The 20,934-nt window shown below is 43.7% G+C and overlaps 1 protein-coding gene across 1 annotated transcript; it reads left to right on the top strand.

Annotated features, from left to right (window-relative positions):
- Window positions 1–920: 920 nt before the first annotated feature.
- On the top strand, window positions 921–18,315 carry LOC134541116 (RAD50-interacting protein 1). Its single transcript, XM_063384292.1, has 12 exons — window positions 921–1,170; window positions 1,700–1,941; window positions 3,239–3,409; window positions 5,272–5,400; window positions 6,330–6,594; window positions 8,067–8,292; window positions 10,336–10,501; window positions 12,322–12,487; window positions 13,373–13,560; window positions 14,905–15,070; window positions 16,675–16,808; window positions 18,022–18,315. The coding sequence occupies exons 1-12, from the start codon at window positions 1,027–1,029 to the stop codon at window positions 18,203–18,205; spliced, it is 2,181 nt and encodes a 726-aa protein (XP_063240362.1). The 5' UTR covers window positions 921–1,026; the 3' UTR covers window positions 18,206–18,315.
- Window positions 18,316–20,934: the final 2,619 nt, after the last annotated feature.

Below are 20,934 nucleotides of genomic sequence, written 5' to 3'. Positions count from 1 at the left end.
TTTTTGCCAGTGGTAGCCTGGGCGGCATGACCTTCAACCGACCCAGGATTTTGGGGGGCAAGAGGGTCCGACTCGCAAGATATTTCATTCGCCTGAACGACTTACCTCCACCCTGGCTTGAAAGGTAGTTGGCTGTTGACTGGAAGAAGGAAGATGAAGATGGTGCAATGTCAGACTGCCTTTCGCTCCGTGCGCCCGCAGTTCGAGCTGGTTTACTGGCTCGTCTGCCCACTTCTGTTTTAACTGTGGCTTCCTGGGCAGCTGGTCTGGGCTGACGAGTGAAGTCGCCCACCCCTGGGGGTGCATGCGCCCCTGGTTAATAATAACCCAGGAGTTCCCAACCTGTAAATGCGGGCCGCAAGGCCCAAGCACCCAACTCCAGCATGGTTGATTTTTCATCCCCCCCAACTCTTCTTACCTGGACCCTTCTTCCCTCTTGTCCAGTAGTTACCTGCTTGCTTAATGCATGTTATTTGATCCCCGCATGACCCGGCCCAGGGTTTTCCCTGTGTCTATGCAGGTTTTACCTGAGTCACATTAGCTAGCTTTTAAGCTAGGCGACCAATGGAGCGTCAGTCATGGCGCCAATCGCAGCCATGGCTGGCCAGTAAACCCCAATAGCACACGATGCACGCGCTATTGTCCTGCATGGTTAAAAACCCTCATGGTAGAGTGTATAGGCTTCGGCCTGAGACACACTTAGGTCCTCCCCTAACCAGGACCCTCTCCTTACTCACTTAGAATAATTTAGGCTAGGAAAAAAAAATAATTGAAACATCCCGATGAAAGGATGTTTAAAAAAAAAAATTGTGACAACAACCCCCCACCCTTATCAAAAGGTCCATAATAACCATAGAGTAAATAAAGTACTATAATAACCTTCAACATCCCTTGTTTAACACCTAAAAAAAAAAAAATTCAAATCAAAGAAAACATTATAGTTGTTTTGTTTACAAAATATAGTTGTTGTAGGTTAGGGTTAAGTTACGTTATTTTCGTGTTGCTGTACTTTTGCAGTTCGTGGTAATGGAAAGTCAAGTGAGCTTGGATTTGAGAAAGAAAGTAATTCAAGAATTAAATGATGAATTAGGCAGTGACATTAAAAATATGGAAAAATGTCGAGAATTGTGCAAGAAATTACAGGAAGAGAAAGAAGCCATTGAGAAATCGGTGGGTTTTATGGTACTATTCTAGGGACATGCTGTTATAATTTAGTACATCAAAAGTCCCTGGCCAAACAAAAACTCAAGTATCACAATACAAACAAATAATGTCAGGTCTGGGGGAAATTTTTTGAATACATATTCAATTAACGATTATATCACAAGTTTTTGATACTTCCAGGATCTTCCACTGTACTAAATTTAAACAGGATCATGCATCAGGATCAAGGGATGAACTTTGAATGTGATACAGAAATTTTACTTTTTTTTTTTTCCAATGGTAAAAGTGTTTGGTCTTCGAAATAAATTAAATTTCGGTAAATATGTAGTTGGGCGGTATTTGCAAAAAAAATTTTAAAAATCCGAAAATAATTTTATTCTATGCTCTTTAACTTCCTCTTTTCATTAAAAGCGGTGTGGCTAACACCGCGGCCAAATTCTTGGCTTCTGTTGGTGAAAGGAAGAGCCGAGCATTGCCGTGGTAATCCGTACAGGCCCGTGCCATCGCAGTCGTGCGTGTGTGGTGATGCTTGCAGCTGTCGCTGGCGAGCAGCGAGGTGCCCTCCAAGGTGCGCGCAGCGGTGCGGGAGGTGGAGGAGGTGAGCGCGGAGGTGGCGCGGCTGGATGGGCAGCTGCGGTCCGTGGGCGGCGCGGTGCACTGCTACCTGCGCGGGGTGGAGGCGGCGGCGAGCGACGTGCAGGGTTACGTGGATCGCGTGGCGCAGCTCGAGCGCTGCCGGGCCTACCTGCTGCGTGTCAGGGCCGTCGAGGACTTCAGGTGGGGCCGACCCTCCTCCCTCCCCTTCATCCCCCCCTTCCCCCCGTCCCCTGTGATGCAGATCAGCTGTCTTCGAAACACATGCTTTCACAACCCTGCAGGGGGAAGCAGGGACGCATGCGGGATTTCATTTGGTGGTGGTGGTAGTGGGGGGGGGCTTGGCCCACCTAGGGTCGGGAAAAAAAAACAACTAAGGTTTTTTAAACAAAACCAAACAAACCTGGGATTCTTGGTCCGAACCAGGTTTTTTTTTTATCCACACTAGTTATTTTGTTTCTCGGCATGTGTTCGCACGACAGCCACACGCAACGTTCCCGCTTCCTGCCCGCTCACGTTGAACCGGAAGAGTTTGAACAACATCAGAGAACTGAAGTCCAGCAAATCTGCACGTTTGAATGGGTATTTCTCCCCCACAGGGAGGAGGATTCCGCACAGAATGGGCTTTTCCCACAGAGTACAGTCGGGGATTTCCCAACAGAAATGTGAATTAACTGTTTTGATATTTTTTTATTTTAAAGAAGTATTTACATGGGTATGATTTTCTGCTTCTTCAGATAATTTAAATGATTAGTATATAATTTTTTGTTCCTGTTAAAACACAAAAAAACATTAATGACCAATATTTTGTTGTTAAAAGAGAATAATTAGACTTTTTGATAAAAAAAAAATATTCTATTTGAAAAAAAAAAATATATATATATATATATAATAACCACTTGGTTTTAACCATGGTTTAATGATCATTGTGGTTTGAATCAGCCGACCCTGACCCTACCCACCCTTCCTTGTGTATGCCCTTGAGAGGAAGTGATATCGGAAAGTAGGCCTGCAAATAAGCAAGGCTTATAATCAAGGGTAAAATGCAACTAAAGGACTGATGACTTGCAATTATAAGAGTTTTGTTGTTGTGTTACAAAAACTTTATTTTTATAAATTATAATAGGCAATTTTTAAATAATTTAAGAGTTTTAACTTCCGCCAGAAGCGTAGGCTATTAAGTAATTTTTAAAAAAACATGTATAACTCTCGTACGAGTGCTTGCGAAATGATTAATCACTAACCCCAAAAATAAGTTGAAAAGTCGATAATAGTCATATTTACTGTCTCCTTTTTTTTTTTTTCAAACAAGAAATGTATTTGTTCGTATAGAAGCAATATAATGCGGAATGTATAGCAAAGGTTATGTCGGCATAAGTTCGATAGATCTCGGAGATGTAAGGAAGTAGCATGGTGTACGTGCACACGGATGAACACGAGGTGATGTGCAGACGCAGTGTGTGGGAGGCCGCGGTCCCAGTGCGCAGATGGAGGAGGCGCTGGCGGAGGACGACGCGCGCTGCGTGCAGGCGTACGAGTCCCTGTGCGTGCTCGGCCGGCAGCTGCGCGGCTCATGCTGCCAGCACCTGCTCGCCTACCTCTCCGCCACCACGCGCTTCTGGCACTCCGTGCTCAAGGAGCGCCTCTCCGCGTGAGTGCGCCCTCGGTCCTTCTCCGCCTCCGCAGTCCCCTGTCCGCCTCGGCTGTCCCCACTCAGCCTCAGCTGTCCCCTGTCCGTCTCAGCTGTCCCCTGTCTGCCTCGGCAGTCCCCTCTCAGTCTCAGCTGTCCCCTGTCTGCCTCGGCAGTCCCCTCAATGTCTCAGCTGTCCCCTGTCTGCCTCGGCAGTCCCCTCAATGTCTTAGCTGTCCCCTGTTTGTCTCGGCAGTCCCCTCTTAGTCTCAGCTGTCCCCTGTCTGCCTCGGCAGTCCCCTCTCAGTCTTAGCTGTCCCCTGTCTGTCTCAGCTGTCCGCTGTCCGTCTCAGCTGTCCGCTGTCCGTCTCAGCTGTCCGCTGTCCGTCTCAGCTGTCCGCTGTCCGTCTCAGCTGTCCCCTGTCCGTCTCAGCTGTACCCTGTCCGTCTCAGCTGTCCCCTGTCCGTCTCAGCTGTCCCCTGTCCGTCTCAGCTGTCCCCTGTCCGTCTCAGCTGTCCCCTGTCCACCTCAGCAGTCTCCTCTGCCTCAGCAGTCCCCTCTCTGTCTCAGCTGTCCCCTCTCAGTCTCAGCTGTCCCCTGTCCAGCTCAGTATTCCCCTCTCCGTCTTAGCTGTCCCCTTTCCACATCAGCATTCCCAGCTCCATCCGTGGCGGCAGTGTGTGAGATGCTGCCATTTGCTCTTTAGCTTGATTGAAAGAAGATCCGTCTGTCCATTTCCTCAACCCATCCGTCAATCGTTTGACCTCAAGCTAATCAGAAAGCCAGAAAATTCCGTCCACCCTCAAACCGTCCACCTCAGACTGATAAAATTATAACCTTCAGCAAGAAATTGCCGGCAACCTGTACCGTCCTAAAGAGTTTTGAAGTTATTTGTTTGTTTAGGTGCTTCAATTAAATGTTTTTTTAACTGGCATTTGAACACATTGTAAAGTTTGATTCTGATACAAAAAATCGACCAACTGAAAATTTATTAATAATTATTATAGCCCAAAAACTGAGATAAATTATTTGTACATTCTTAGCTTTCATGATCGTCAATCTAAACCACCTATACAAAATAAAATTTTCACCACAATTTAAGACTTCTAGTCTGTTGGCAGCATCAAAATGGAAAAATATTTGAGGGACGTGGGGATCATTGTGATTTGTTTGGCTCGCTGGCAAACGGATGGACACAACAGATCATTGAGAGTCCTGCCTCTCCTACTCATTTTGTAAATGCTTTATCGTTGGAGCTAAAGGATGCTGATATTCCATGTTCACTGTTCACTTAGTTTTTTTTTTTTTCAGAATAGAAGAAATACCAATTAAATATTAAAATTATGTTTCAATAGTCTAGGTGTTTAGAAGAGACAGGACACGAAACACCCCAGACAAAACTCAACAAAGCAACAACATGTCAAGAGTATGTACGCTCTTGACGAGAGCCAACAGCGTTGTCAGTGTGGTTTCTTGTCATTTTTATTGTGTTCTGGCTGGGTTGTTTCATGCCTGAACCATTGTTATCACAACTAATGTGTAGAGACCGGAAAAATATTCGCGGGATTCATTTCGTGATAGGCTGAAATTAAAAACACGTGTACGATTCTGCTGGTTCTGCTATTGGCTCACAGTTTAACCGGAGCTCTCTGGGCCAAAATGAGAGACCATCGACCAAAGAAGCGTCGAATCACAAGTAACCCAGTTGGAGACGCCTCAAAATTTAGTACCCGATGTTTACTTGAGAAACGCAGAGGTATAATGGAGGCCATCCTAGAGGTCATCGAATCCGCTAATTTAGCCGGTTCCTGCTAATGTGTGCTTGTTTAAGTGAGTGTAGTGTAGGGGTTGGTTAGAGAGAGAGAGGGGGCGGGTGTTGCAGGCAGTACGAGGAGGTGCAGAGGGCGGTGCGCTGGCCCTTCGTGGGGGGCAGCGTGCTGGCCGCCCCCGCCCCGGAGTCCCTGCACAGGCTGCAGCGGCTCACCGAGCTCTTGCTGCGCATACAACTGCCGTGAGTGCCCCGCTGCCTCCTAGCCTCTGCCCCGTCCTCTTAACCTAAGCTAGTTTTACATCGTGGTGCTGCTCCGCCTGTTTCTAGCAGACCAGGGGGGGAAATCCTGCCGTTATGAACGTCACTACAGATTTGTGTGGAGATCCTCTTTCAGTGCTTCCATCGAAACTCGTAGTGGAGTGCAGAGTTGTGCAGATGGATTCTCGCTTCTGTTCTCGAGTGGCAAAATGTGATCGTTCCGCCAAAGTGCAGATTTTTTTTTTTAGTATTGTCAGTGGTGAATATTCCTTCTGTAAAATATCATTATATCCTTCCTTTGTTGGTTGATAAGCTCTGAATGGCAGGAACAACACTCGGCAGCCAATGTCTCGCTACTGGCTACAGTACTCGTAACTGTAACCTATCTTGAGAAACTGGAATGTGGATGCTATAGTCTTCAACGGAACCAAATAAATTCCGGTACCTTCGGTACAAAGCATATATATTTTTTTATTAGTTTACAGCAGTTGGTGATGGAGGTAGTAATTGTTTCGAATGATTGAACAAGATTTAGTGACCAAATTTTAAAAGATAAAACACTTGTGTTACAATTTCCTTCTTGCTTAAGTGAAAATATCACTTCATTCTGTCTTGCTTTCAATCTTTAACTTTAGGAAGAAAAAAAATTTATACAAATGATCACAGAATCACAGAATTATCAACTTAAAAAAAAAAATTTCTCAGTTTTATATAAAGAAAACTTAAAAGAAAAAAAAAATATCGTTATGTAAAGAACATTGGCGCCACAACCACAGGCTGAGTGACTCGCGCTCGCCTGCCTCGATTGCCTCACCGGAGGAGATGGTTGAATGAGAGTAACCACAATAGAAATGAAGTGGAGTCCTGAAGGCGTGGAAGGCAGCGGTGATGGCGGAGCGCGTGTGTCCCAGGGACCCCGCGGGGGCGGAGCCCGCGGTGGCGTCCAGCCTGCTGACGGACACGGGGCCCCTCACGCTGCCCCTCGCGCTGCTGCTGCGGCCGCTCAGGAAGAGGTTCCTGTACCACTTCCACGGCTCGAGGCAGACGAACCGGGCGGACAGGCCGGAGTGGTACCTGACGCAGGTGCTGGCGTGGCTGCGCGACCACGAGCGCTTCGTGGGCCGCTGGGTGCAGCCGGCGCTGGACTCCCTGGGGCTGCAGCACGTGTGTGCCAAGGTGCGTCCCTCCAGCACTCTTTGCTTCCTTCACAGGCCACCTAGACACCTTTCAAACTACATGTTGGCAACCTTTTTGTGACCGTTCGTTGGTCGGGAACATCGACAGTATTACGTTTAAGATGATTCAATTTGCTATATGGAACAGCCGAAAAAACTATTTAAATTGCTTTTTTTCCCCCCCCCTGTTTCAAATGTTTAAAACTGCATAGCCACAAAGTTCCGAGCGCTGAGAATCATAAACTCACTTTCTATTGTGAAGAATATACATGAGCGTAGCACACGTAAGATTAAATGTTGGCAGCCTTAATTTTATTTTTTGTTGGCCATTCGTTGGTGGGAATATTTAACAGTATTACGTTTAAGATTTAATTTGCAATACGGAACAGCCGAAAAACTATTTAAATTGTTTTTTTTTTTTTTTTCCTTTGTTTCAAATGTCGAAAACTGCATAGCCACAAAGTTCCGAGCGCTGAGAATCATAAACTCACTTTCTATTGTGAAAAATATACGTGAGCAAAGCACACATAAGATTAAATGTTGGCAGCCTTGATTTTATTTTTTGTTGGCCGTTCGTTGGTTGGGAATATTAACAGTATTACGTTTAATATGATTTCATTTGCAATACGGAACAGCCAAAAAACTATTTAAATTGCTTTTTTCCCTTTGTTTCAAATATTGAAAACTGCATAGCCACAAATTTTGGAGTGTTGAAAATCATAAACACACTTACTATTGTGAAAAAAAAAAAAATACACATGAGCAAATCACACTTGAGAATTTGCTTTGCAGCGATGCTTATTTCGTAGCTACCAGAATAATTTAGAATTTGCAAAAAATTATTCCACAGTGTATTTTGCCATTGTAATGAATATGCTACTCCATTAACACACCATTTCACAAATTCTGAATGAAGAATGTGTGTCTAGATTTTTTTTCATGTATGTTATGTTTAAGAGATTTAAATGTTTTCCAAAGTGTATGGATCAGAAGATTTAATTGAATTTTTTTATTGTGCATCTGTTATTGAATCACTATGATCGCTAATTTATTTTTATTCTGAATTGATCTGTTTTAGACCAATTTATTACAATTAGTATTTTTTTAGCAAAAATTCAGCATTCAAATTTTATCACTATTTTGGTGGAGTACGTACCACAAAATAGCTTTCATAGAAAAAAAAACATCGCAAAAATATTTGATTTAAAAAATGAAATTGGACTAGAAATAAAAATGTAAAAGTGCAGTGTGGTAAGAGTGGTAGTGTGGCAGTGTGGTAGTGTGGCAGCGTGGCAGCGTGACAGCGTGGCAGCATGGCAGCGTGGAAGCGTGGCAGTGAGGCAGGTTGATAGTGTGGTAGTGGATGGCAGCGTGGCAGAGAGAGTGCGGCAGTGTGGCAGTGTGGCAGTGCGGTAGTGTGGCAGCGCGGCAGCGAGAGAGAGAGCGAGGCAGTGAGGGAGCGCGGTGCGGCAGGCGGAGCTGGCGCGCGGCCTGGTGGGGCTGGTGCTGGAGAAGCTGCACACTGACCTGCCCTCGCTCATGGCGGACGACGCCCTCTTCTCGCACCTGGTGGACGAGCTGCTGGGCTTCGACCAGGAGCTGCGGCGCGGCCACGCCTTCCCCGCCGCGCAGCCCGGCGTGCTGGCCGTGCTCACCCAGGCGCACGTCTTCCTCAAGTGGATCCACATGGAGAAGAAGTGTAACTGCCCGCGCCCGCCCGGCCGGCCGAACGAGGCGGAAGTCAGGTCCCCGACATCCGCTCGGAGCGACATCTTATAACTTACAACTAGACACCTGGAAAATTCCCGGGTTCATTTCGTGCTATGCTAAAATTAAAATAATTATACCTAGGGACCGGAAAAATTCGCGGATTCAATTACCTCTAGGATAGCCTCCATTATCCTCTGCACTTCTCAAGTAAACACGCGTGTTCATTGGTTATTAAATTGTGAGGCGTCTCCAACAGGGTAGCTTGATATTCGATGCTTCTTTGGTCGATAGTCCTTCATTGGCCCAGAGAGCTCCAGTTGAACCGCGAACCAATAGCAGGACCAGCAGAATTATACACATGTTTGAATTTCAGCCTATCACGAAATGAATCCGCGAATTTTTCCGGTCTCTAATTATACCTTACTGCGGCTTCTGTCATTGGTTCACTGTTTATCTGGAGGACTGAGGGCCGATTAGAGACCCTCACCCGTAGAAGTGTCGAATCACAGGGCCATCCAGTCGAGACGACTCAGACAGTTGGCATTTGCCCGAGTGTGTAGAGGATATTGGAGTCTATCCAGGAGGTCACTGAACTTGCGAATTTTTCTGGTCTCTAGTTATGATTCATCAAAAAACTACCTAGGTAATACGAGCAAGTATTCGAAACACTGGACGTGATAGCTCCTGGAATGAAGCATTGTCTTGTCGGTACTTAAAAAAAATATACAAGTAACAGTATATGTATCAAATAAGTCTACCGTCTCATCTTCTAGTAGCTTGTTTGTGAAACTGCCTAACAGATGAGGCACCTGACTTCTGCATCATCCTGTGCAACTCTACAGTGGAAATTTTTGATATTCATAGTTTTTTTTTTTTTCCTTGAGTGTTTTACGTTGCACAGATGTGCGTATAAACTTTCAGTGGCTTCCAAACCACTGGTACCAACTCTTGTGTTCGTAAATTCTAGTCATGCTGGGGTTGTTGGCTGCAGTTAGAAATAAATAATAAGGTAACGTCATGAATATTAATCTAGGCCAGAGAGTCGGGACTAGGTTATATGGTGGATTGCGATAACACCAGAAAAAACACTGAAATGCAATTTAATACACCACAATACACTGAGAGGCAACTGAAATCATGAAAATAATCAGCAATTTTCAGAAAACTTAACCGAACTCCCATAAATCCCAAATATTTAATACCGTAAATCAAATATATTTAGCAGGAAATTCATACCAAATTGTATGTACTAAAAATATTAAAAGATTTTTTTTAACTTAATTTTTTTGTTTATCTTGTGACTTATTAGTAAATCAGTTTTAAAATTACGACGGTACATTTTCCGAACACACATGCCAATTTATTTTTATTGTTCCGAATAGTTAAAACATGCTTATTAAAAATATTGTCACTATTAGTCAAAATCTTTTTAAGTGCCATATTTGTTCAAAGGTACTGCTATAGTTATGAATAAATATAATTATAAAAAAATAAAAAATAAAACAGAAATGTCCTGTTTTTAAAAACGAAATTAGCCTAAATATAAAAACAAACCATATACGTAATCTTGTTGGTATTGATTTAGTATTGAGTGAGGTGCAGTGGCGTAGCCAGGATTTGTGTATGGGGGGGTGTTAAGAAGCATGCCGTCCCCGTCCCCCCCGTATTAAAGGGGGGGGGGGGGGGGGTCCGGGGCTCCTCCCCCGGGAAAATTTGGATTTTAAGGTGTAAAATAGTGCTATTTTAGCAGTTTTCGGTTCTTAAATTTAAATATTGTAATGGTAAAAATTTTATTAATTTTTAATATGAAATTTGTTTGAGTGATGAATAAGAAATTAATTAAAGATTTGGAGCTAAGGGGGGTGGGGGGTGGGGGTTGGAACCCCTCCCCCCCCCCCCCCTGGCTACGCCCCTGGTGAGGTGAGGTGAGGTCGTCAGTTTTCCAAGGTTCTCCAAATGGCTGTGGTGGTCCCTTGCTGTGTCTGAGGAGCCCCGACAGGTAGCCGCCCTGACAGTGGCTCGTGGGCCGCAGACGCGGGGGAGAAGATGGACGCCATGCTGGAGTCGGAGACGGCCTGGCTGCCGCTGGGCACGGCCGAGCTGGACGAGATGCGGGTGACCGAGTGCGGGGAGTCGTTCCTCACGCTGCTGCTGACGGTGACGGAGCGCTACGCCGGCCTGCCCCAGCCCGGACACAGGCACGTCCCCCTCCCCACCACTGGCTCGAGTACCCGGCATCGTAAAGTAAGGGACATCAATCATACATAACAGCCCAGGACCCTGAGATTTTAAAGGTTTTAGGAAAACACCAATTTTTACCAATTTGAAAATTATATCATTTCCCCCCCCCCCCCCCCCCCACATCCCCAAAGTGATTCCTGACAAAAGCTACATAAAAAAATGGTTAATTCAAAATGGCATAAGAACCGAATTAATTCTTTCTATTAACGTTGGCATAAACATGTAATTGTTCTTTAATGATCTCAAAACCAACAAACACTTTACTCTTACAATATGCAAACTATCAATCATAGTGATAGTAATGTTATTGATTCAGTTTAAATCACCGACAAATACAGAATTATCAAAGAATAAAATTTTGTAAAATACCCCTTTACCGGAATTATATATTATTCTATAATGATCTCAATTATTCTGCATATTAGTTACGCAATGCTTGCATTAATTATATTTAATTTAATTGGTCAAAGTAAAGTTTTTCCAGTATACATATAAACTGTGTCTTTATAACTAATTATTTTATTATTTAATTTTATTTCTTTCCTGGTAATATCTTGCATTAATATTTTTTTTTTGATTCCAAATGTTTAAATAATCTTTTTAATAGCAATTTTCGTTAAAATTGTACGTCATATTTTTTTCCATGATTGCTGTAAGGAATCAACGTTCAAACGTTCTGATAAACCAACTATGAGAAAGAGAGTAGGCTGATAAAGAGAAATAATGTGTTGGAACCACACAATTTAAAAAAAAATAACAAAAAGCTTCGTCTGGCCCAAACACATCGTAACATAACGAACATCACTTTTCTTACTCTTACTGTTTACCATCGAACGGTAGTGCTCCCTTGTTCTCATAGGTTGAAAGTTGAATCCACGCTTCCACCGGTGGACCACGCACGTAATTGCGACTGATGTAAGTCCACGGAATTGTCCATACACACGTCGCCGCACCAGTCCTACATCCCGCAACACGTATCGTGTGCACGGCACACCCATTGCTCCCGGTAATCTTCAGCCAACCACCAAAGTTACTCCAAAAGCTCCGCACATAACTAACTCTCTAAAAAAAATGAACCGAACAGTAAAAAAAAATGGCGCCTGGTAACGGTATTCTTCCACAGTCAGTGTCACCAACAGCTCAAAGTTAAATTACCATCCTAACATCATTTATAGACTAGTTTATACGAAACGCTTACCATCTCAAAGTTTGAACAAAAACAAATTGAAATAGTATTGGTGGCCTACCAATTTATATTGGCAGATTTGAACGATTGTTCATTGTAATTATACACCACTATTATTAACCTGTGAATGTAGGTGTGTTGAGATTCAACTTTTTTTTTTTTCCGGAATTGTGTGGAAAAGTGGTAAGTGGTCAGGTGACAAGCCTCTCTTAGCGGCCTGTCTAGTGCCGGTGAGGCAGAATGAAGTGCGACGCTCGCCAATGTTTCTAGTGCGGTATCTCATCCGAGCGCAAAGGCTCCGAATTGGTTGCGCTGTAATTGTATTGAAGATAAAGGTGTATTGTTTTCAAGAATCTCTACCAAGTGTTTTAACCCTAAAAATAATTTTGATAACACGTGATTTAGCCTTTTTCACTCATAAAAAAAAAATCTGGAAACACGACTACTCGTCTGCCCTGGCGGAAACAGGCCCCACTAGGATATCTGGAGCAGTTGTTTCCTCCGAAGCTGACACGCCACGTGGGGCGGAGGCCTCGAAGGGCAGCGAGGATCACCAGCACAGTGTGTGGCGACGCGGGTGGTGATGCGCAGGCTGCAGTTCCTGAAGCTGCAGCTGGAGCTGCTGGACGACTACCGAGTGCGACTGCTGCAGCTGCTGCACCAGGAGCCCCCGGAGCCGCTCGCCTCGCGCCTGCCGGCCATCGCCAACACAGTGCACTACCTGGCCTGCGTGCTGCAGGACTGGGGCTCCCTGCCGGTAACCACGCTCCGCCGGCCGCTCCGCTACCCTCGTCTCACCTCTCCACTCCTCATCGCCACTCCTCACCCCTCCTCTCTCTCCTCTCCTCTAGTGTTACATTGTCCTTCCTTACATCACACTGCACTGCAAGCCTCCATCGTCCCGACTGCAGTCCTGGCAGGTACGAGGGCAGCTCCTGTCGCCTCAGTGATTGAGCCAAGCATTCGGCGGCTAGCGCTCACCAGAGAAAGTGATGAAAATTAAATAGGAGGGGGGGGGGAAGGCAGGTTTCCAGAGCGCCCACCTCTTTCTGATCTGGCCCTGACATTTTATGGACAAAAGGCCATGTTTGCTTTGCCTTGGACTGGTGTGGCAATGTTCCTCCAACTTATTTAAGACTTGTCACATTTTACAATTCATACACACCGATATGACATATTTTGCATCAGCAGTTATCAAAGGCCAAACACGTCTGCCCTTTACAACTTCCTCACAGTATACAAAGAAGGTTTCATTGTACCTAAGTATAATACAAATAATTTTTGTATTTGAACTTTTTAAAAAAAAAATACAAGTTCTTAAAGTAGGAGTTAATAAGTTAGAAATTTTTACAAATACAAAGTCTGTCTGAGCTTGAATAATTATTGACAGTTCTGAGTTACTTTTTTTTTTTTTTTTTTGTAGTGTTGGCTTTTCGTACTTTGAAATATTCAATTTTATTCCAACAAATTTTGATTTTTCTTCCCGTCTAAGTAACTTATTTTTTTCTCTTTTTTGCTTATCTTGGTTATTTTTTTCCTTTCATTTTTGCTGACTTATGTGTTAGTTTCAGTTGTTTCTGTAATCATGTAGTATTTTTGTTGTGTGATGGAGTGTGGCTGATAGGGGGCGCGGGGCGGGCAGCACTTTGCGCAGCTGCAGTACTACCGGCAGCGCCTGGCGGGGGCGGGGGAGGAGCCCCGGGCCGACGGCACGGTGTTCGACGACGCCCTGGCGCTGCTGGAGCGCATGAAGGACGAGCTGCTGTCCCAGCTGTGCCACAGCGTGGAGACGGACGTGGCGGCCCACAGCCGCGAGTACCGCCGCGACAAGTACGCGCTGCGTTCACCTGCCCGCGTGCAGCTTTCTCTGTACATCGCAAAGTTTTTTTAATTATCATATAAAAAGAAAAAATTGACAGAAAGTTTGTTTTGATACGTGTGTGGTTGTCAACTCTTTCCTTCCGGCCGGTTAAGTGAACCGCTTCGTGATGCTTTGCACACACTGCTGAGGTATTTTAACCAAACAATTTCATTCTTACGTGTAACATACGTATTTATTTAAGACCAACTCAGGCTAGTTATTTAAGCACAACAGTGAAATGTCGAAACTTTTTTTTTTTTTTTTTTTTACCCAAAATGAAAAACTCGCATATAGATCGCGGTACATGTTATTAAGGGGGTGCCTCCCATTTCAGGTCATGATTTTATATTTACATTAAATCACTGATCAACTTTTAGACTTTTTCAATTGTTTAACTTCCACGAAATGAAAAAAAATATATATACAGAGCATACTTTTTGCATAATTAGCTGCCAAAGTTATATTTTCAACGTTTTTTGGGTTGTACAAATAAGGAGAATTTTATTTATTGCAGCACTGAAACTTTTTAGGTTTAACTGCAATGCCACTGGCTACTTCAAGAAATGGTTTGAATTTCTTTCAAAAAAATATTAATTAATTTTACCTGGCATTTCAAAATGCTCAAATTTTTTTTACGCTTTTGACAGCAAAGAAACAGCACGATGAGAAGACTGCGCGCTAGAAGCACCAACTAGCCCCGCCACAGTGACACGGATACATAAGTCACAATAAGGGTTCCCCCCCCCCCCCCTTTTCTTTCGTAACCCAGCGCTCTTAGCCGTGAGGCCCTTCCGCCCCGGGGCCCCCATGGGCGTGGATGCGGATACGCCGCATACGCAACCGGGAAGAGCGTTAGAGCTTTTGGCTGTACACAGGGGCTGGGGCTACCCATCCCAACCCAGCTTGTGTACCACCTCCGGTCCCCTACCCCACTCAGCTCACCAGCAAGTTGGATGCTCCCTCAGCCCTCCGGAGTCGTCATCACTTCTGGCGCCTGCCCCGGTCTCCCGCCTCACGCTGGGACTCCTCGATCACCCAGCGAACCCGCGGTCCGGTGGAGGCCTACCCAACCTCTTCCAGCTGTCCTCGTCGCTCACAACGTCAGCACTTCAAAGGGCTAGGGAGACCTGATACCTGCCCCTAAAGCACTCGGGGCACCACTCCCAAGTAACGAGTCCTACCCAGCAGGAATCCCGGGCCTTTGAGGGAACCTCAGCGGGGCACCATTCAAAAACATGGTGGATTCTCCCCGTGACGCGGATACAGGCGGGGGCCTCGGTGCTGTCTCTGAGACGCGCGCGCGCGTGCGACAGGTGGTTCGCGATGCCGTCGCCGCGGGAGCTGGTGAGCCCGTCCGTGTCGCCCACGGCCTGCCCCATGCTGCAGACGCTGGCCGCGCGACTCCAGACGCTGCAGGAGATCCTGTCCGTGCCGCTGTTCGCGCAGGCGTGGCGCCAGGTGGCCGCCCAGCTGTCCCAGGTGAGCCGCCTTTCCCCCCCCCCTCCCCCCTCGCTGTGGTGGGTCGAGAGCCCTCTGACCGCCCGCCCTGAACGTGCGCTCAAACCAACCTCCAGAACCTGCCCAGGGGGTTAAATCACTAGACACACGAGATCTAACGGGTTTTATTTTTTTATGGCCGATTTCATGCTTCGAAACACCAGAATTCAAGGATGTTTTTTTTTTTTTTTTTTTTTTTTTACGAAATCTGTTCGTTGAAAATGAATGGCATATTACTGAAAAAGTATGACTCTTGTGCCCCCTTGCAGAGACATTTCGAGAAGCATTCAGTTTCGCCTAAATGTGCGCTCAGCTAAACCTCGAAAACCTTCTCAGAGGGTTAAATTACTAGACACACATGATTTAATGGTTTTATTTTTTTTTTTTTGGCCGATTTCATGCTTTGAAACACCAGAATTCAGGATTGCGAGGACGCGCCCCCCCCCCCCCCGCCAGGCGCGTGTGTGTTGCAGTCGGCCTAACAAGTGGTATATGTTAGTTTTGACTTTGTTTACTAGTGTGGAAAATTTTAACATGGTTCATACTACCTAGCTTTTTCAGTTCACAGCGCCTTTAGTTTTAGTGTTTTGTCTCGGTCTAGTTGAAATATGCAGGGTTAATGCGATGATGCTAGATTAATAGTGCATGCGAAGACACAATATTTCAGACCCCCCCCCCCCCCCGATCCTCGTGCCCCTAGGCTGCAGCCTAATTAGCCTAAGGATTAATCAGGCCCTGCCTCCTTGCATCGCTACTGTCGGGCACACGGACAACCTCACAGCCACCACCTGCCTGCAAAACTTACAAAAACACACTTGCTACCTCCTTAATCTCTACACACGCAATACTTAAAAGTATTTTCTAGCAAAAATTTAGCGAACAAGATATACAGTGAAACCTAAATAAATAGCGACCATGATTTTTGTCACTTAGCAGTAAAACGAGGTTTCTACTAATCAAACTATTACGTAATTTAATCACAATTCTCATATAATTTCTAAACTAGATTATAAAAAAATTAAGTTAAAATTATTTTCCTCCTTTATTACATCTATGAAACACCTAAAAAAAAAAAAAATAGAATATACTACATGAAACTTGCACACAAAAGTATGGCTCGAAAAGTATGTTAAATCAAAAATGCATGTACTAAATTATTGGAAATTAATAATTTTTCTCGTTTTTTTGATCTTACATTTGTTATTAGCATCTCATTTTTATATTACGTCATTGGTACAATTTTTGTACAAGCACTTGCCGATTTTATTTTTTTGTTCCTGATAGCAGCGTCTGTGTCAGACAAAACGACACTGTTTCGGTGATATAAGTAGTACATAATCATAAAACATGTGCTATGTGTCGTATGTGTTCAATAATATGCTATATTTTTTTAATGAACAGAATTCATAAAAAAATGAAACCATAAAATCTTGTCTGTCTGTACCTATTGGTAAATGAATACTCAAATATACAAATGATATGATGTGAAATGTTGGATGGAACATGGAGTTGTTCAGGAGTTTTGGGAATGTGCGGCGGATTGGGGGCAGAGTGGGGGGCTGACGCCGGGGACGCCTGGTGTGCAGTTCATCCACGAGGAGGTGGTCATGCAGAACAGCTTCAACGAGGGCGGGGCCATGCAGCTGCAGTACGACATGGTGCGCAACCTCTTCCCGCTCTTCGGCCAGTTCACGCACAAGCCGGAGGCGCACTTCCCCGCGTGAGTTGGCACCCCTGCAGCCCGCACCCTCCGTCTTCCGTCAGCTGTTCACATCACGTGTCGCGTAACCACACAAATATCACCGCATTCACCCAAAAATAATGTGACTCCGAATATAACTTTTTTGATTGTGTGATTACGAAAAAAAAAACTTTATGGATCGGAAAATTGCAATTCATTCCGTATCTGCTAGACCCTTTTCGGTGCCACTTTCGCCAGTAAGTGATTTACGTGGCCGCAAGTTAGAAGAGTGAAGTGTCGCGACTTTAGTTCAGAAAGCCGAGAATGCTGTGATGACTTGTGGTCTCTGGGAGGGGGAGAGCGGAGGTTGCTTCCCCGACAGCCGCCGGGAAGAGAAGCCGAAGGAACCCACAGACAACTCTGCTTCATCCTGCATCTTTTGCTATATTTTTTGAAATATTCATTTCTTTTCAATAATTTTCAGTGAACGACACATAATGATTTATGTTAATTATTGTTAGTAGTTAGAGCAGCTCAAGTCAAAACCAACACGTCTTATCTTCCGGAAATCATTCAGTGTTTATTTTAATGTTAGAAGTGGAATTTTTAAAATTTACTAGTAGTTGATATTTGACTATTTAGCCTGAATATTTTCAAAGTTTTTTTTTTTCATTTCAAAAGACGATTGAGTAATAGTAAGTTCTTTAAGCACATTCTAGAGCTAAGAGAATACCTAGTTTCAATGTTTCAATAATCGGTACAAAGATGTCAGAGAATACCTATCACTCCTATCAGCCATTTTTGCTAGACATTAGTTGGCTAATGCAATAATGAAATCATTCGTATCCACCATTGAATACTGCTGATATATGCTTATCGAGCTTGTGAGAATGCAGTGGTCCGTCTTGAGGGGGGCAAACCCCACATGCCGTGACGAGAACTGGCAGGTTTTTGCTTGAATACGGATGTTCTTGTGTGTTGGGTGGGAACTGGCCGTCATATCGAGTGGTTGAGGTAAATGGTTATTTGTGTATGCGTGCATGTGTGTGCGTGTGTGCGTGCGTGCTTAGTTAATGTGAGAATTAATACCAAATATACCTACCATATTACATATAAATAATTTACTCATCGAATGTGCTCATAGTTCATACTACTTCTGATGGCAAAGGCTTTTGCACGAACGATTATCAGTCGCGACACTCTCCCGAACCTCCAGTGACGGCTGTCGTGTGGCCGTGGTGTGTGCGTGCAGGGTGAAGGAGAGCTGCGCACTGCTGAACCTGCCGCGCGGCTCCGCGCTGCTGCTGCGCGACGCCCTGGGGCGGGAGGAGGGCTCGGGGCGGGCGGCCGTGCTGGCAGACCTGGGCGTGCTCCACCTGGGCGCTGACCAGGCGCTGGGCGTGCTGGCGCGCCGCACCGACATGCTGGCGCTCTAGCCGTGCCGCGTGCCGTCTGTCCGAAACGCGTTGCTGCTCTGTTTATTGTGTTGTCTGTTGAGCCACTTGTGACGGAAAAATATTTATTAATAAAAATTACTGTTATATCATCTCACAGCCTAATTCTTTGCTGGCAGTATCCTCGATGACACAAAAAGTCAGTAACATTAACGCTTATTTCATGTTTCGAAATAAATTTTATTTCACAAGTGAACGCTAGACAAACAAGTAAAGTAAAAGTGCGAACCACGGCGCGGGGGGTCAGTAACAGAAGCGGGGCCCGGGGCGGCTGCCCCTGGGTGTGTGGCCGTGTGTGTGTGGAGTTATGATTGCACCAGAGAAGAAGACAAGAGTTCCAAGATGTCGCACAACTAACCTGGCCTTGTTAGCCCGTCCAGCAGACGGCCGTACGTGTGCAGTGTTGACATTGTAGTTGTTGAACAATTACTGCACCAAAGTATATTGACAGTAATTAACAACTCTCTTTTCTCTTGGAATGTTGTTTTTTTTTTTTTTTTTTTCCCCGTTGTACAGATTTATGTTTAAAATAAAACACCCGACAAATGTCCTAATAGAAGAGTAATTTTTCATTACCTGGTAATAAAATCTACTATTTAACAATGTATGAAATATTACAAATGTTCTATCATTCTGTGCTTCTAAGTTATTCATCACATCCTCGCCTGTACAGAAAGCACTGATATTGACCACTAGTGCATTTGCTGGTACCAACCATTATTTACAATGAATCCAATACAGGAGTTTGTTTCCATCTAATAGTATTTGCAGACTAATGCCAACTTTACTGTAATGAAAAATAATAGTTCAAAACTACCAAAGAATAAAAAAGTATTTTCTTTAAGATTCAGACTTTTTTTGAATCAATGACAAGCTCTTTCTCAGTTAATCAGGTGCAAAAAAAAATATCTCCTTAAAGTGAAAAAAAAAAATTGAAACTTTTTCTTAAGAAGGATTTTCTGCAATTTTCATTGCTTGCCGCTGTGATACTGTCATTGCTTTTGAATGAAATAAGTTAAAAATTATTGGTTAACTAAATCACACATCATAATATTATAATTATAAGCTCACAAGCATGTAAATAGAAGTCCAACTAAGACTATGTTAGTTAAAAAAAAAGTTTAAACAAATACCATGCTTGCAAAATTATGTAATTGTTTTTATTTTTATTTTGATCAAATTTATAAGAAATAAAAAAAAAGGTTAGGCTTATTAAATACTTGAAAAATAAATGAATGCCATAAAACCCTGTGCTGTGTTATTTTTAGAACATTTTTTCTTTCTCTTTTTCTCTCTGCTGTTTTATCCTTTACAATATACTTACCAATCAAGGTTTGAATTGCCAAAGAAGTTTTACTTCTATCATGTGTACTGATTTACACGCACACACTTTTTTTTTCAAATACCCCTCCTGAAAAAAAAAAAAAAAAACCTGTCTGTGCCACTGCTTTAAACGAAGCAAAAAGCAGTACACATAATTACTGCTCTTCACACTTTTATGTAAACATCACTTGCAAATGTGAGAAGTGGAAGAAGAGGGAACATTGGGAAGAGATTGGACGAACTCTCATCTGCAAGTCGACTGCAGTGCAGTTGTGTGCGGGTAATGTGTCACAACACTGCACTGCTGCACGCCAAGCCTTGTTTCCATTCTTGTTTCGTAAGTAAACTGATGAATGTTGTCCCCCTAAGACACTCGTGAAGTGTAGTGCCGAGATACGTGAACCTACGTTCTCTGAACAGACTAGAAGATTATTTTATTGCTTATCAAAAGTCATCACAGAAAGCACATACCGCAATTAATCCCAAACATTTATTTTGAAATAGGTATTACCTACTAATAAAATGGCAATGCAGCACACATCACTAAACATGACTGAAATAAAAAGATGCAATAAAGTCATCATGGCTATTCTGTTTCAATCGGAGTCAATATTAAATCAAATTTGAAATATTCAAAAAAGTTAACAGTGTCTGTTAAAGATGAGACAGTCCAAACAAGGTGGTGGGGCAGCGTGAAGTCATCTAAGTTTTCATTTCATAAAGAGACCTTTCAGAATTGTAAAGCTATTAAAATTCACACAAAAATAGGTATATATTTTTGAATAAAAAAAGGGGGTTGTCTGTAAAGTCTGTTTAAGGACAATAATTTTATGTGATAACGTCATAAGAAAACATTGATAAAAAATTGCATACTTTTTGATTTTCAAGTATTATTTACAGTTTTTGCAAATTTAATTTAAATAATTTGTTTAAATATAATCACGAACAATTATTTAAAAAGACCACCTTAACCTGTTTGATATTATAGAAGATTTTCTCGCACGGTGGTTGGCCGGTTCTTGCACGCTCGGCTCTGGCGGAACGTGACCACTTTTCGTGCGTGCAGCTGGCGTTCATAGATTTATAAGACGTTATCACGTCAAAAATTATTAATATAAATCAGTAATATTTACAGGATAATTTTTTTAAAATGTGTGCATAGGATTAATTTTGACTAAAAAGAAAAAAAGTGATGGGACAGTAATATAACTTTTGTTGGTTAATGAGACAGCTTATTTCGACGAGTGCTAATGAGGAGACAGCCGTGTAATCGCGAGAGACGCTGAAGAGACAAGTGACTCGACAAAACGCAGTTTCAAACTCCGCGCCAGCTGAGCGATGCTCACTTGTCGCGACCGCAGCGCTGCAGGTCGAGCGCGGCGGGCGGA

This window comes from Bacillus rossius, chromosome 18 (genome assembly GCF_032445375.1).
Source record: "Bacillus rossius redtenbacheri isolate Brsri chromosome 18, Brsri_v3, whole genome shotgun sequence".
In the NCBI taxonomy this organism is placed as follows: domain Eukaryota; kingdom Metazoa; phylum Arthropoda; class Insecta; order Phasmatodea; family Bacillidae; genus Bacillus; species Bacillus rossius.
This window is presented reverse-complemented; position numbering and strand designations above follow the sequence as displayed.